The sequence below is a fragment of the Toxotes jaculatrix genome, chromosome 11, assembly GCF_017976425.1.
Source record: "Toxotes jaculatrix isolate fToxJac2 chromosome 11, fToxJac2.pri, whole genome shotgun sequence".
Classification (NCBI taxonomy): domain Eukaryota; kingdom Metazoa; phylum Chordata; class Actinopteri; family Toxotidae; genus Toxotes; species Toxotes jaculatrix.
Window position 1 is genome coordinate 7,988,724 of NC_054404.1, and position 15,879 is coordinate 8,004,602.

At 38.6% G+C, this 15,879-nt stretch overlaps 1 protein-coding gene across 4 annotated transcripts in view; it reads right to left on the reverse strand.

Moving 5' to 3' along the window:
* Positions 1–15,879, reverse strand: part of ccser2a (coiled-coil serine-rich protein 2a) — a 52,371-nt gene that overhangs the window by 17,891 nt on the left and 18,601 nt on the right. For all 4 annotated transcript variants that reach the window (XM_041049354.1, XM_041049356.1, XM_041049355.1 and 1 more), the window contains exons 4-8: positions 7,957–8,050; positions 4,761–4,869; positions 4,454–4,634; positions 2,392–2,457; positions 2,131–2,250 (exon numbers count right to left, since the gene is read on the reverse strand). In XM_041049354.1, the coding sequence (XP_040905288.1) occupies positions 2,131–2,250; positions 2,392–2,457; positions 4,454–4,634; positions 4,761–4,869; positions 7,957–8,050 (570 nt within the window). The remainder of the gene's footprint in view (positions 1–2,130; positions 2,251–2,391; positions 2,458–4,453; positions 4,635–4,760; positions 4,870–7,956; positions 8,051–15,879) is intronic.

Sequence of the window (15,879 nt, forward strand, 5' to 3'; positions counted from 1 at the left end):
CAGAAATTGCTAGTTTTTGCCAGCCTTGGTGAAAACTTCAATACAGCTCAGAAGAGAAGAGCGAATAATCACGGGCAGCCTGCCTCAGCAGCGGTGGAAACAGCATCCAAAACTTCATTCTGTCAAGTAGGACGCGAAATCAGCTTTCTATCTTTGATAGCTCCTCTTTTCTCTCTCCCATTATTTTATTTTCTCTCCTATTCTCTCCCCTCAGCCCTCCAAACACACACAAACACACACACACACACACACACACAGTTTACTGCGACCGACCCTCTTTTCTATTGTTTTATTACTCCATTATGTTCAATTCAGTCAGCTGTTCCACCCCTCTATCTCTCAGCAGTTTCTCCACAGCACTTCATATGTCCTTGTTTATGTGACTCTTTACCAAAAGTAATATTATCTTATAACCAATTTCAAGGGGAGTAGGTCCAGTAGCCTTTGCCTTTCGAGTTATCTTATGAACCAGATGACTTGCAACCTTCACAGACTCTGAACCAGTGTTGTTCTAATTGCTATTTTCTCCCAACCAAACATTCAGGGTTCGTCAGTACATTAAACTAATCCAAGCCTTTTGTGTTTGTGTTTTTATGGCTTCATCTTTATTTAAGCTTGTACTGAAGGGACATCAGAGGCCACGAGAACACAAACAGAACACCATTTTCAGCAATCCTTATAACCTAATTTCAGGTGCCCACATAATGCTTCAACAAAGACTCAAATCTTCTCTCTGTTTCCCCCAATATCTATCTCTAACTCTTCCAGTCTCTACATTCATTAATGGGAGACAGATTTGAAAATATGTCCCAGCTTTTATTTACTCTCTTTGCTTGTTGAGGGTGAGGGTGCAACAATATTGTATTGGACTGAAGAACCTGCTGTGGGTGGGTGCTAATTCTAATTGGAGGGATAGTATGCAGCAGAGAGGCTGGCGGACAGGCTTCGGTTTGACATTTTGGTATTTCTCGATACGGTGGGGATTTGAATAATGTCAGGCAGGCATACGGTTGTTTGGCTAACAAGGAAGCCTGGTCAAGACACTAATGAATGTTACAGTGAGGACAGAGCCAGCTAAAAGCAAACAGAACGGAGGTTATTTGTAGGCAGTTGTAACTGTGCGAGTACACACTAGAGTGCATGTAGGAGTCCAGAAACATATCCTGCAGAAACTGAACTCCCACCTACGATGAAGGGTATTACAGTATGTCTTCACTGACCACGAGAAAACTGAACGGTGGATCTGGAACTTTATTGCTTGTCTTCCACATTGGACGCTTTTATCAGTCGCTCTCTTTCTTCAATGTGCTACAAAGCACAGGGTGATTACATTCATAGAAAATGATTTCTCCTGTCCTTGTTCATTCTATTCCTTCTTTTCACACTCTCTCTTTTTAATATCTGATAAACCCGGAACTGGTGTAAACAAAAGATAATGGAAAGCAGCAGTTGTGTCCAGACATGGCTAACTATCTCAGATCTGTGAAGACAATTGGTGCCAAGGAGGTGCACTGCCAGAAGAGAAGCCTGGTGCTTGCAGCAGCTGAAAGCTACATGAAAGCAATCAGCAAACATGAGCACTGGGGCTGATACAGCCTTGTTTGTGAAGGTTAAGAGAACACACACAGCTAGACCCTGCAGTGCTCAACTAAACATGAGTCTGTATTGATATTCTACATGTTGAACTGACATTCAAAGCGTTTGAGCCTTGATCCTTTACTTTCTGTTCATGATGACAGTTACCATAGTTACGACTATTTGGAAAGATACCTCCTAGTTTCTCAAAATTGATACAACATTTCCAGCCTGTGCATCATATCATAAAGAGGATGTTCATATTTGCTCTACACTTTCACTTCACTGATAACAGCCCTTTAGCAAATTCTCAATTAAAAGCTACACTTAGTGCCTTGGAAATAGCACACAACAGACATCAACAGCAGAAATAACTCTCATACATATACACACTTACAAAGTTCAACAGTCTTGTGCAATTCTCCAAACCTCAGGCAGGAGGGACAATGTATTTCTAGAGCCCGATGGTTACACTGCAAATATATTTCCCCCACAGAGGATACAATCCCCTTTTCAGACTTTTCACCTGTATTAGTCCTGTTCACACCAACTCACCATTTGTTCTCGCTGATGTTGTTGTAGCTGTTGACACTGCAATGTGAGCTGAGCAATAGTCTTGTCTCGACTCCTCAGCTCTTCTCTGAGCACTTGCACTTCCTTAATCAGCTCTTCCAACTGAAAACACACACACACACATACAGTCTTAGTGTAAGGGTAGTGGACTACCTCAGTTGGAAACTGAAGAAAAATAAAAAATATATAAATATGTACAGCCCATTCAGTCACTGCTGTAAAGCTAAGGTAAAAGTTACTTACCTGTGATGCAGTGGTATTGTCTTCAATCTCCTCAGGAGCATCTGTGGGAGAGTCTGTATCCTCAAGCTGGAAACAAACAAAAACACCCACAAGAACGGGCAAACACACAGACACAGAGTACACAGTGAGCTGGATCAATGACAGTTTCCTTAGACGTGCCTCAGCAATATTTTATGACAGTGGAATAACTTTACTCTTTAGCACATACACCTTGCTGACCCTGAACTGTCAACCACCAAACTTAGATACCTGAGACAGAGTTGCTGAGTAAATTTTTGGACATTTAATACATTTATTTCATCTAGTACAAAAAATATCTTCACTTTAAAGGGTATTTAATTGCGTGCTGCACTTCTGAATTTTTCTTCCCAAAGCCGATCGAGATTCCATCTTGTGTACACAGAATATTCAGTGCAACACTATAGTTACATCCTTTGATTATTTTCCCAATTACAGTCTGCTTGAGTATGCAGTGACTAAAATGTCAGCAATGATGTGAATGCCATGGTTATACCAAGCTATGTCTTGAAATTGTGTATTTCTTCTGGCCAGCAGTAATAAAAATGTTTTCCGGTTATGACATGAATTAGAAAGAAGAAAGTGAATACCCCTGTTTTTTAGGTTGTTATTTTTTTCAGTTTTCATGAATGATAACATTCATTAAACTGTCATTTTGCGGAAAATTATCAAATTGTTGTTGATAACTATTTTGCCTGTCAACCACTTGAAACATTCCACCTGTCATTCATCCAGGTTAAGTAGACTAATCCAGTTAGAAACAGCACACGTAAAAGAGAATGTGCTGGATCTGACTGTTAGCACAATAAAGCAAAGATAAACTGGGATTCAGCTATGCTGGAGGCTCATTTTACAGTTGCTTTCTTGAATTCCACATATTTAAAAAAAATTAACAACTGAGTTACTAATGGGCCAACAGAAATATTTTCCCTCTTGAGGCTACAGAGCCAAAGTGTTTGACTAATTGCAGTGAGCACAATGAACACCTCTGAAGGAGACATTTGAGTCAAATGCAAACACAACTATCACTTTCTATGCCGCAGAGGGTAAACTGAGTCAAGGTATTCAAGATAATTTCTTTTTTTTACAGGCCGTGCAGTGAAAAGTGCTTGTGCTTCTGTGCATTTTGGCAATTGCCTAGATGGGGTTGTGTGTTTTTGGGAGTGTGGGTTTTGTGTGTTCATCTTTGATGTAAGTAAAGATATCTATGGCTGACATCTTTTATTTCTCTCTCCTCCTTCCCTGTCACTTCTCTCTTTCCCTCTTAATGGATTTCTCCTCCTGACAGAGATGGATCTTCTGCGTGATCAGTTTCACATAAGCACAGGTAAATTGATGCAAGCCTGCAACCACAAATGCACACATTTCTGAATAATGTAAATACAACAGAAGAAGTCCCAGAGCATCTAATACTACTATTGTCAGACTGGTACACTGCATTAAAACCACTAAAACAACTCCCTCTCTCTTTACCCACGAACATCTGTCTTAACATCTTTCTTTGTTTACTTTATATACAGTATCTATGTACAGTGCTGAAACGCTGACTAATGAAAGGATTTATTAAATCAACGTAATTAAACATTTAAAAGTGTTTAAATACTTAAAGTCAGACCACATTAAACTTGCTTCATTTAGTTTTGTCAAAAAATACTTTGTGTCACTCACGGCTAATAACTGCAAACAGTGATGGCAGTGTTCTCCTGGCAAGCTTAAGAGGATTACTCAAACTAACCCTCTAGCAAATCAATACAAAGCTGCATTTAACACACAAAACAGCAGCTGAAATCAAACCCCAAATCCTGACACTGTACTGTATGTGGTCTAAGACTGAAATAAAAAACCTGGACCGGTGACATGAACTGCATGTGATTTGTGTGTGACATATTCAAAGGGTGATGCAACAGTATTGAAAGGATGACAGAGTTTTCTATCACTGGGTAGTGCATACTCACACGTATATGTGTTTGTGAGAGTGTGTTCATACATGCAAGCATATATGTTTATGTGTTTATTCATATCTTTTTGTGAATGTGGGTCGAACCTGTAGTAATGTTTTGAGCCTGAGCAGCTGGTTCTTGAGCGAGCTGCAATCTTGAGTCATGTGTTCGAGTGTGAGTTCATCCAGCATTGCCATGTAGCCATGCTGCCTGCCTTCAGAGGGGATGGGCCGTGAAGAGATCCTTGAAGACTTGAGTCCGTCATAGTGCGGGAAGACACTGGCCCTGGGAAAAAGACAGAGAAACCACCACAGAGAGTCAGACAGAGAGAAAAAAATGGACAATGCTGGATTTATAGAGTTTTTACTTTTGTTATTTTAACATTGTTTTAATCTTTCAAGCCCAACAAACCTGCTATCATGGTGGAGGTGATCTGGTCCACTCCAACGGTGGTGTTTACGCCGCTGCCCCTGCCGACCTGCCCTCTCCGAGCGCTCAATGTGGGCCATCCTGTCAATGTCTATACAGGAAGAATTTAGAGCAGACTGAGCCAGAGTAAAAAAAAAATCAAGTGCATATCTGAAACAGAGAGGATGCAAGTGAGAGATAGAAAAAAAAGCATATAAACTGAGCTGAGCTACCTGACCTGAAATTTATAAATCTAAATTTATAAATCCAGATGCAGCAAAGCATCTAAAGTAGCTTTGTTGAAATGAAACTAGTACATGTTTGTGGTTGAAGATGAGCAGTATTATGCAAAGGCAAGAATTTGTTTTTCTCTCTGTTTCTCGACCTGCTTCTGTCTTTCACTACCACACACACACACAGACAAGCGAACAAAATGCACAACCATGAGTCAATTTTTCATACCTTGTGGTAATGAATACTGCTGTGCGTATTTCAAACACCCTATTCTCGAATATCTGCATATAAATCGTGATCTGATCCATCTCATTCTCTATTTCTCTCTATCTCCACCATCAAATGCAAACACACGCTCACACACAAAGTGACAGGCCATTTCATTTTCAAGGAGGTAAAAGGACACAGTATTTGGCAACACTCAATAGCATATAGCTGTGAAATGAACCATGACCGCAACAAAATTGACAACTAACAGAGCGCAACCCCCAGGAAATCAAAAGGACCCTTGACTTTCTATATGCCACAGTCTTTGGACAAAGCAAAAGGCTGATAAAAAAAAAGGAAAAAAAGAGAGATAAGAGAAATATTGGCAGATTGAAAGACCCAATAAAATACTTTACCCTGAGTGTCACCACATAGCACAGGAGCAGACAGCCGGTTTCATAGTGAACTGTTACATTCCAGGAAACAACTCCTTTTCAGCTCAGCTGAAAAAAAAATCCTCTAAAAAGTAATACAATGGGAATATATTCCAATATTTCCAACTGGAAAAGAAAAACACGTAAAGACAGAGAAACTCTGTCTGAAAAAGTAAAGTGAAATGACTCCTTGTCCGGTCAGCTGGTGAGCAGTTAAAGGGCCAGGGAGAGAAAGTCAACTCAGCTCCCAAGCTGTCTGGTTCTGTTTGTTGACAGCCTTGTTTTTCTGGGAACTCCCTAGGAACTGGAGCTGGGGAGAGAGGCCTGTAGTGGTAGTGGTGAGAGAGCAGCTGAGGTGACTGGTTTATGTCCAAAGCTAGGAAGTCACCAGCTGAGGCAGGCATGGAAGAAAAGCTGGGGCCTCTCTCCCGTCAAGGGACCTGACAGCTGGATGAAAATACACGAGGCCCTCCTCTTTTTTTTTACTCCTGCTCTCCCTTTCCTTTCTTCCTGTTTTGTGGCAGAGTCAGGGTGTCTTTGGGAAGGAGGAAACACCCTTCCGTATCCCACATCTCAGCGCCTGCCCCGTGGGCTGGGTCTAACTGGACTCTTCAGCCTGTCTCTCTTTAACGCCACTTCTCGTGACACTAGCTCTAGCCATGACATAGAGAGCTATAAATATGGTCACTTCCCAAAAAGGAGTAGGAAGGGACGGCACTTCAATTCACATTCCTCTGGAGTGAACATTCCTCTCCCTCTCTCTCACTCCCTGTCGTCTCCTTCTCTCAAAAACAAGGAGATCACTGTTTACAAATTAAAGAACAATATCAGCTGCCTCAGTAATGCATACCCAGTTGCAAGTTTATTTGTTGCACCTGGCTAAAACTAATGGATTCTAATACAACAAGCCTGCGATAAATCCTCCTTTCATGAAGATTGTACGGCTCAGTTTTTGATGAAGTTGTTTTAGTGAGGTGTTGATTCAACTTTATGGTCATTTTGGAGGCTTTAGTCTTTATCAGAGAGGGCAGGCTAAATATTAGAAACACTCCACAGTGTAAGAGAATACAGCATCACAATCTACTGCCACCAAAATGGTCATAAAGTTGAATCAACACCACTGTAACACAGTTTCAACAAAAGCTGAACATTATGGCCTTCATAAAAGTAGAGTTTACTGCAAGGCTGTTGCATTACGCTGCATTAGTTTTAGCAATGTGTACCAAATAAAGTGGTGACGGTGTGTAAACTGTACATGTAAGGGTGCATCCATAAGCTTAAGGGACCCTTCTTTGCACATACAAAACCTGTCATTCCACATTAAATTAGTGCATTAAACATATTATCCCTGAATGGTACTTTGATAAGACTGGCTCCAGGACTGACAAGGGAAAAATTCTCCTCCTAGAATTCATTATATTTCATGACAAGCGAAGCCAATATTCCTCAACCCTTCTTTCCCTCTCACTTCCTCCTCACGTATACTGTATGAAACACACGCTAACTGATGAATCCATAATAATGTTATCAACACCATTATCATGTATTAATAATGTGACCTGATTACCTTTAACATCTACAAAGAAGCAATTTTACTCCATTTTAATGTGATTGCCACTTGATTACATTTACAAAGTGAAAATGGGGGACCGAGAAAACGACTTCAATAGATATGTTATCAAGATAAGAGTGGTGATGTAATGTGTGAACGGCAAGCTATTAAACTAATCATGCTAACACCATACTGCAGCCACTGCTGTCAAGGCAATCAAATGTAAACTCTGCTCCCGTATATGCACTGTTGTAGTGCTGGTACCATATGCCAGTGTGTGTGCATCTGTTCATCTAAACAGAGCCAGACATCTGGCTAAATACTTCTCCAAGTCAGCTGCCTAGCTGTCATTCAAAGCCAGTTGTGTGGCAATAGTGAGCTGTAATTTAATAACTCTTCAGCAACCAAATACTAAAAGAGTAATAGCACATAATAGACAACTAGGTGTCCATTAGAAGATTTTAATGGATGTTACAGAGGCAAATATTCACCCAAGGCAAGGCAGGATTCAATTTATTCAGGCCATTATATGCCATAGAAGGACAGTGCTGAAAATAGAGAGCTAAAACCTTGTTAATGCATTAATTTACAATTATGATCAGACCAGTTTTGCTGGAGGTGCCCGCTTATACAAAAATAATGGGCAACTTCCAGCCACTGAAACAGAGGTATTTGTTATGGCCATAGAATAACCTCACAAATTTAAATCTTGTGTAGAATAACTGCAATTACATAAAGTGCTTTGTGTCTGTGCATATTTGTATGTGCTGACCATGCAAGCCATCCTCTGAGAGGTCCACGTCTAGCATGAGGTCATCATCATCCAACTCTCCAGTTCCCCGAGGGTCCAGGTTGTTCAGGATATCCTGAGAACCACAAAAATCACAGGTAACACTCACTTTGTTGCATTAGATAATATCATAGGCACATTATGAGTGCATTAGAGTCATTATAGTATTTTGTGTCTGGGCAAAAGTGGTTGGTCTGCTAAGAGAGAAATATCTAGACATCAGGGGACATGTACATGTAACTCGACATAGATTTAGAAACCAAAAAAAAAAAAAAAAACACACACAACGCACAAACACACAGATGCAATGTTTCCCAGGATTAAGAAAGCCTTACAAGCATTTTTTTTGTTTGACACACTATTTTTAAATTTGTATGGATGTACATAAACCTAATTCTAACACAGCCTTGTTTTGACATAAATCAGGATCCCTCTGTCCTTGGTCTGGCATTAGCAATGTCTTTTAACAGCACCACAGCAAGCTTTTTGTTGCTACGCAACAGCATATATGATGAGATATAAAAACTTTATTTTTTTACATTTTGGCACCAAGGTGATATGTAGTAATCCTCTTCATTCTTTACTATGGAATTTGAGTGGCAACATAATGCACAGGAATAGGACATATAACATTTTCTGAGACATATATAGAAATGAGTGATATAGAAATGCTCTTTATGTTGTCTGTGCAGCTGCTTATGCTTTGTGGCTGGTTTAACCCATAGATTCTTTTCGAGTAGACTGTTGCAATTATTATGGACAGTGTGTTTCATTTCATTATTACATCTGTACATTCATTTTCTATGTTATGTTTTATTTATTTTCATTCCCTGCTCTTTATTATTTTCGTCATTAACAATAACAATTCAAGAACCACTATCGATGCTGCTTCCCCACGACTCTCTCCCACCAACAGCACAGCAGGAGGAGGACACTGTTATTCTGCACATCAAGCCACAGATAACAAAACAAGAAAAATATCACTCAATTATGAATGATAATACAGAACACTTTGAAAACCCAACACTTCTCATAACAGCCTCAGAATATGCAACTAGTCTGACTGCTGCGCTGCTGTCTACAGAATAATTCAAAGCCTACCCAAAAGCAAAGGAATGAATCAATAGTTCAAAGCTTTATTTTTCAAGGCAATTTTGTGCTTCACGAAACTAAATTGACAGGGCTTTGACTAGAAGACACAAACATAAAATTACTCATTATTGAAAATCTCATGTGTTGCATGATAACCGACTGGCACTCAGTGTTTCAGATTTAATGAAGAAGGAATAATGAAGGAAACATACTTCTGCAGTTTTCCAAATACTATCAACCGAGACGTGGGTGGAATCTCTGTTGCTTGAAGAGCCCATGAACAAATCAATCTGTCTCATCTGTTTTATTCTCTCTCACTTCCTCTGTCCTCAGATTTCTGTCTCAGTTTTCTCCTCCACCCTGTTGCTCTCTTGTCTCTAACCTCCCACCATCGGAATATGACAATTTTTGATACTAGGGGTGAAACAAATATTAGATGAAGTAATATAACACGATACTTTTATTTAACCAGAGTAGTTTCACTGGGAGTGATGCTCTCTTTTTCAGGAACAGCCCGTTCTGTACTCATATCTCTGGTGTAGTGCTGGCAATGTACTGGCATCGAAACGGGGTATAAGTACATCCTTTCATGGCTTCAGACATTTTAACTCAGGAACTTTTCAGCTGTCTGATAATTCACCTGTGTGTGTGTGTGTGTGTGTGTGTGTGTGTGTGTGTGTGTGTGTGTGTGTGTTAAAAAGACCTGAACTGTACACCAGCCACACAACAAAGAAGCAAAACTGACAGCAAAATAAACTTTGAAGTCCTCTGTCAGTGTCCGCACTGTATTCGTTCAGCCGCAGTACTGATGTGCACTGTGAGGTGTCTGACAAAAGTCACAGCTCAGTACTAAATCACACACTTTAGGTGTGTGAGTCAAAACTCAACTCTAAAAGAATCTATGGCTTAAACTCCCAGGCATTAAGCATAAGCAGTTGCACAGACAGCGTAGAGAGTCGCAGTGGTTCAAATGGAATCGTATCATTTCTGTCAGAAGGATAGCATTGAAACAGCATCCACCACAGACATCTTGTTAGACTCTATGTGCGTTATTACACACAATTTCATCACAGCTATCTATAAAGTTGTGCAAAACTTAAGATGAAGGCAGAAAATAAATGTAGTGTGATGAGTTTTTCTTCAGTTACAGACACAGATGGAATGATGTATCATAAATGATTGCTTGCAACATGCTGCAGAATCACAAGTAACATGATACCATTGTTATCGTTCTGGGATTGTATTGTGAGTTGTATGTGTATGGTTCAAAAGCCTTCACACAGTCTGAAGTTCTCATTCATGAGAACTAATCACACTGTGGAAAGCACATGAATGTAGGTTAGTTACTGAAATTACATAACAACAATGTTCTGTAGAAATATTCAGTGTGTCCTTTGCATTTATGTATTATTTTGTGCAAGCGTTGCTGAACCAATACCTGCTACAATGGCATGTTTTTTTGTGACCCTGCACTCTGACCTCTCCCATGGAGGGAGAGAGAAAAACAACTCTAATACACGACTATTGTATCATATTGTTATTATTATTGAGTTGAGTATGAGTTATTAATGTTCATTCTATCACAAAGGTTGGAAAAACAATTTTATTTAATAATGAAGTCCAAGAATCGCATGAGATAAAGACATTCGAATTAGACTTTGAAATCTGCAGCTGTTCTGACCTATTATTAAAATGCATGTGAAAAGCAGCTTGGAGCCAATTAAACTGTAGCTGCTGTGCATGTCTTCACTGAGGGAATAATAATTTGACTTGTAGCAATATATGAATTTGACACATGACATGCATATTTGTGATGTATCTTAGACACCTAGAGGGGCTCCATCAATCCAGACCCTGCGGCATGAGCAACATTCAGAATCTGACTGGAAGGTCTTCGAACGTACAAACTGCTTCGTGGCATACTCTCTGCTCTCACCGTAACATCAGCTGAATCTTCAAACAAATGCGGCTGGATCAAGCGCTGATTAAAACTTCAAAATCACTGAAACTATATATAACTTCTCTAGCTTTGACACTTTACCCTAAAATGACCTGGGCATCTGCATAACAGAGTTGCAAAGCGAAATTAAAGCCCATTACAGGAACATCATTGCTTTCTTTCGAGAGTATCTTTCTGGGATTTCAGGTACTTTGGGTTTTCGTGGCTTGAATATAAATTAGCGCCATGGCGCACAATCAGGCAAAAAGGCAAAGTAGGCTGCTCATTTTCGGCTCGATGAAACAACTTCAAAAAAGCCACAAACTTCAGCTTTAGATAAGAGTAAAATCAATATGTGCCAGAGAGAAGTTTTTAGACTGACTGTACGTGTTCTTCTCAGGCATCTCTGTCTTTCTCTTAAGTTTCACATGAAGTAAACTGCTCCTTTCAGCCGAGTACCTCTCTATTAGAGTCTAATGAAATCTCAGTTGAGCTACTCTATTACAGAAGGGGGCAGAAACCAACATGAAACATCTTTTTCCAGGATCATTAGTGTTGTGAAGGTCAAATACTTTTCAAAATAATGTCCTAAAAATTACTCAACTACTACATCATAACTAATGCAGTGTCCTTACATTGAGACAGTGATTGTGTGTGTGAGTGCACAGACTATAAATTATGTATCTCTGGTGTGATATTAGCTCCTACTTATCAGTATAATTCTTTATACTCTATGTATTGGGACTTGCCAGTCGTTTTGATGGAAGATACGTCCTTTTACCCCAATGATTTCTTCATGTCATTGTAATCCATTTACCTGACTCATCTGCAGCTCTGTAGTTTTTTAACAAAGGTCCATTTTCAGTGTCTGCCGTACAGAATATAACCACTTTAAGATGTCTAAAATGTAGGATAATCTTAATACAGTACAACCACTGTACACACCGTATTGTTCTTATTGGCTCTTGCAGGGATAATTAGGTGTAATTCAATATATGTGATGTGATAATGACACCAAATTAGGGATTCATAACTGAAAATACAGAACACAAGAAAATATTAATTAAAACAAAAATAATACTTTTTTCCTATTGATTCTTCATTGATTCTCTTCTTTCTGTTCTGTCAACTTTGGCTTTAGTAGCCTCACTGTCAGTATAGAGTCAGGGGCTTAAGGGAGCACTCGTTATAGATAACAGTAAACTGTTATAGATAACAGTAAACTGTTATTTACTGCAAACTGTCAAATAAAAGCTGCTACTCAGATACTAGCAGGGAAACAAAGACAGACGAGTTCCAAACAGTTACCTGCATTACTGTGTAATGCACACATTGCAAATTTGTCAATTGTAATGTAGTTGTAAGCAGATATAAGGACAGTTTAAGAGTATATTCATGTACAGCATTAGTCAACAATTATAACTTCTCTACAAAGATATATTCCATATCATTAGAATTGTTTTACTATACTCAATATGTGTTTATACACCAGCTTCCACGTATGTGTGCCCACAGGAGGAGTTTTAGTTGTTGACAAATATTGATTAAAAAAAACTTGCACTCCATTGTAGTGTGAAGAAGTCAAAATGAATTAATGAATGAATGAATTAAATTAATTTTAATGTGAATTAAATGTGACCATTCATGATGCTACACTGCTGTCTTTTTAAAACAGAAAAACTTATGAATCATTGATTACTTCCAATCAATTCTACTTTGTAGTTCTTTCTCAATGTTCGATCATGGATAATGAAATTCAACACTCGTTTCACAGTAAAAGCCTTCCAGGAAAGGGAACGGATTATGCCCCCTGAACTGCTGGATGGCTTTTACAGTGATACTAATGGGGGAAATGTTTTGTTTGTGTCTTACTAAAATCTGATGAAGAAGTCTCTTGAGTTAAGGTAAACGAAAGTCCCAGACATAGAATTTACAGTACAAATGAAATAAAGGGCCATAATTGCACTACTTATTTTAAACAGTATTATTTTTATGATTACTTTCTCCTCCATGTTTGACAAAGTAAACAGAGCATTGCTACACATGACAATATCCTTTATTTGTTTCCACTGGGTTATGCTATGCACAGACAAACATTCAGAGAAAGAAACACAGTCAGTGTGGAGGAGGCATGCTGAGCGATTGTTTAATTAATTACTTAATGAGTGGTGGCAGCTGCAGAAGAGAGCAAAGAGAACCATCAAATAAGAAGTATGTTTTTCCCAGGTTTATCTTTTCCATTCCATTTGGAGCTAAAGATGTACATATTGCTGGCAAAATAACAACAATGTGCTGCCTGTGCCAGAGTGAACTACATTCCTCACACTGTATATGCAGCCACATATGCACTGCCATGATTACTTTAATCGTACCGCGACTGACCTTGGACATAAAAACAAACTGTGTCAATAAAAGAGTCATGCTGCACTCAGTGGTAAACAAGGTTTCTGTGCAGTTTACTCTGAGATGATCACAATTTCTTGTTGTTTCTGCTATTGTAGTACTACAACAACTTATACTGCTAAGAAGTTAAAATAAGCATGACTGTCTTTTGAGTGACAACGATAAGGAGAAAAAGGAGGGAAGTGGGAGAGAACAAAAACGCAATGCTAAAAAGGAAAACCTGTAGAGTAACTGTTTGCCAATGATGTAGGTATCATAGTTGATTTTAAGACATTAAATAGTCAAACCAAAACAAAGAATATTTTATTGTTATATTGTGTGTGAATTTTGACACACAATAGATAGTTCTCCATCTCTCCGGTCAAACATATGTATGTTTTGTTTAGCTGTATACTGAAGTAAATAATCTCTCTAGGAAGGTTATTTGGCTTCTTTCCCACAAGCCTTAGCAAAACAGACAGAGTTGGTTCTACTACAGATCATCAGAAAAAAAAAAAAAGACCAGCTATCCATGAAAGACTGGATACTGAATTGCATCACCATCATTTAAAATATCATAAGGAGCATGAGAATACTCTCATGCTGAAGTTGAATTGGACATGAAGGAGAGAGGGAGTCAACAAATGAGACATCTGAAAGTTTTTCAAATGTCAAAGCTGACTACATGGCCAATACACGAATCTGCGTTGAAAAAATAGTATCAGCTTTCTACACCGTAATGTAATATAATGAAATGCAAACTTTTGCTTAGAAATGTAATTTATAATGCAGTGTGTTGGCTCTGCAATGCAGCTCACTGGATCTGAAATAAAACAATGGCTATGAGGTAGGGGTATAATGCATTTATATAAGAGAGCATGTATTATGCATGAGTCACTTGCCTTGAAAAGTTTTTTGACATGGTTCAAAATAAAACATGTCTCCTTGGACAAACAAGTAAAAAGTTAAGCCTTGCTTCTTTTTTCAAACCCTTTTTTACTCAGTTAGCAGCTCACTCTCGGACGAATTTAATCGATGACCTAGAATATACATTTTTGTAAATTCAGTCTAAAAGGAAACTCTGAGACTACACTCAGAAAGTTATAATGTTCTAATTTAATTCCATTCGAAAACACTTAAGTAAGAAACATGCACTGTGTGGGCAGTACGTATTATGTCCAATTATAGCATGGCCAGTAAAATCCATAGTCAATTCATAAGCACCCCAATCTTGTCAGTAAAAGTCGTTTAGTTTTTATCTTGCCAATCTGCTGATATGTTGCCTTTATCCATCTCAGGAGGGGCCCAATAAGCAGCCAATTTAAGATTTTCAATATGTGAGAGCCAGTTTAAAGACAAAGTGGTTATAAAAAGCAGAGTGGTAATGATCTGTAGTAAAATAACAGGTCACAACTATGCTTGGAAAATAAATTGAGTCATGACTGATACGGAGAGAAGTATGGGCTATAATTCTAGGAACAACTCCGACCACTGCTGTTACAAGCAAAAGCAATGGTGTTTTGTGTGTATGTGATGGTCTCCAAAGAAAGCACTGAATGCACCAACAGAGGTACGCACAAAACTATTGTTTACCTTAAAGGGCTGCTGCTGTCAATTTAAAATCAAGACAAACAAAAGCAGGTGAGCTATAAGCCTCATTAATGCAACAGCATAGCGGGTTCACTGGCAGCATGTTCCATAAATGGCTGAGCACTCCGCAGACAAAAGGCTTAAGCACCTCACTCATTCAAACACTAATGAATTGACCTGTCTCAACCTGGCTCCACAAAAGCCTAAAATTAGAGGCAAAATAAATAAATCAGGGATAAGAGGCAGTGGTAATTCTGCAGCTTTGAGGAAGCAAAAAGAGAAACCAAAACAAAGCAACAACAAGGGGTTTGGTTGGAAAACAGAAAGAGAAGAGAAGGAGAACTCACAGAATTCTAAGAGGAAAAAGGAAAGCATTTAGGCATTTTGCACTCAAGGATTCATGCTGTGTGGAGGGACATTGGACTGTAATTTCAAGGGAAATATTTCTTCTAAGGAGAGAAACTCATTGTACACATTGAAACACATCGAGAAACACATTGTTAATGAAATCATCAGAACTTCAGTTCTTAGAGAAACAGCTTCAACCCAAGACTTACTACAGCACAAAATTTAGTTTGGCTAGTCAAATTCTTAGAGTTTCTTATTCTTTTAAATGTGACCACATGTTAATGCAATGCAATGCAATATAGCAACCCTGCAATATGTACTACATTTGAGAATGTTAATACTGCATGTGGTAGATGGGTTGGTAATGACAATTTATGAAGCCACAGTTTGTTATGTTGCAATCAATTTTATTTTATCTAAGGAGGTAACTTCTGCACTAAGGGGCAAATACAGTGCAACAAAAATATTACCTATACTTAACAGTACAATAAAATCCAATAACAAAACAAAAACTATAGCTACACCATAAATTTTATCCTTCTGACACAGTTTCA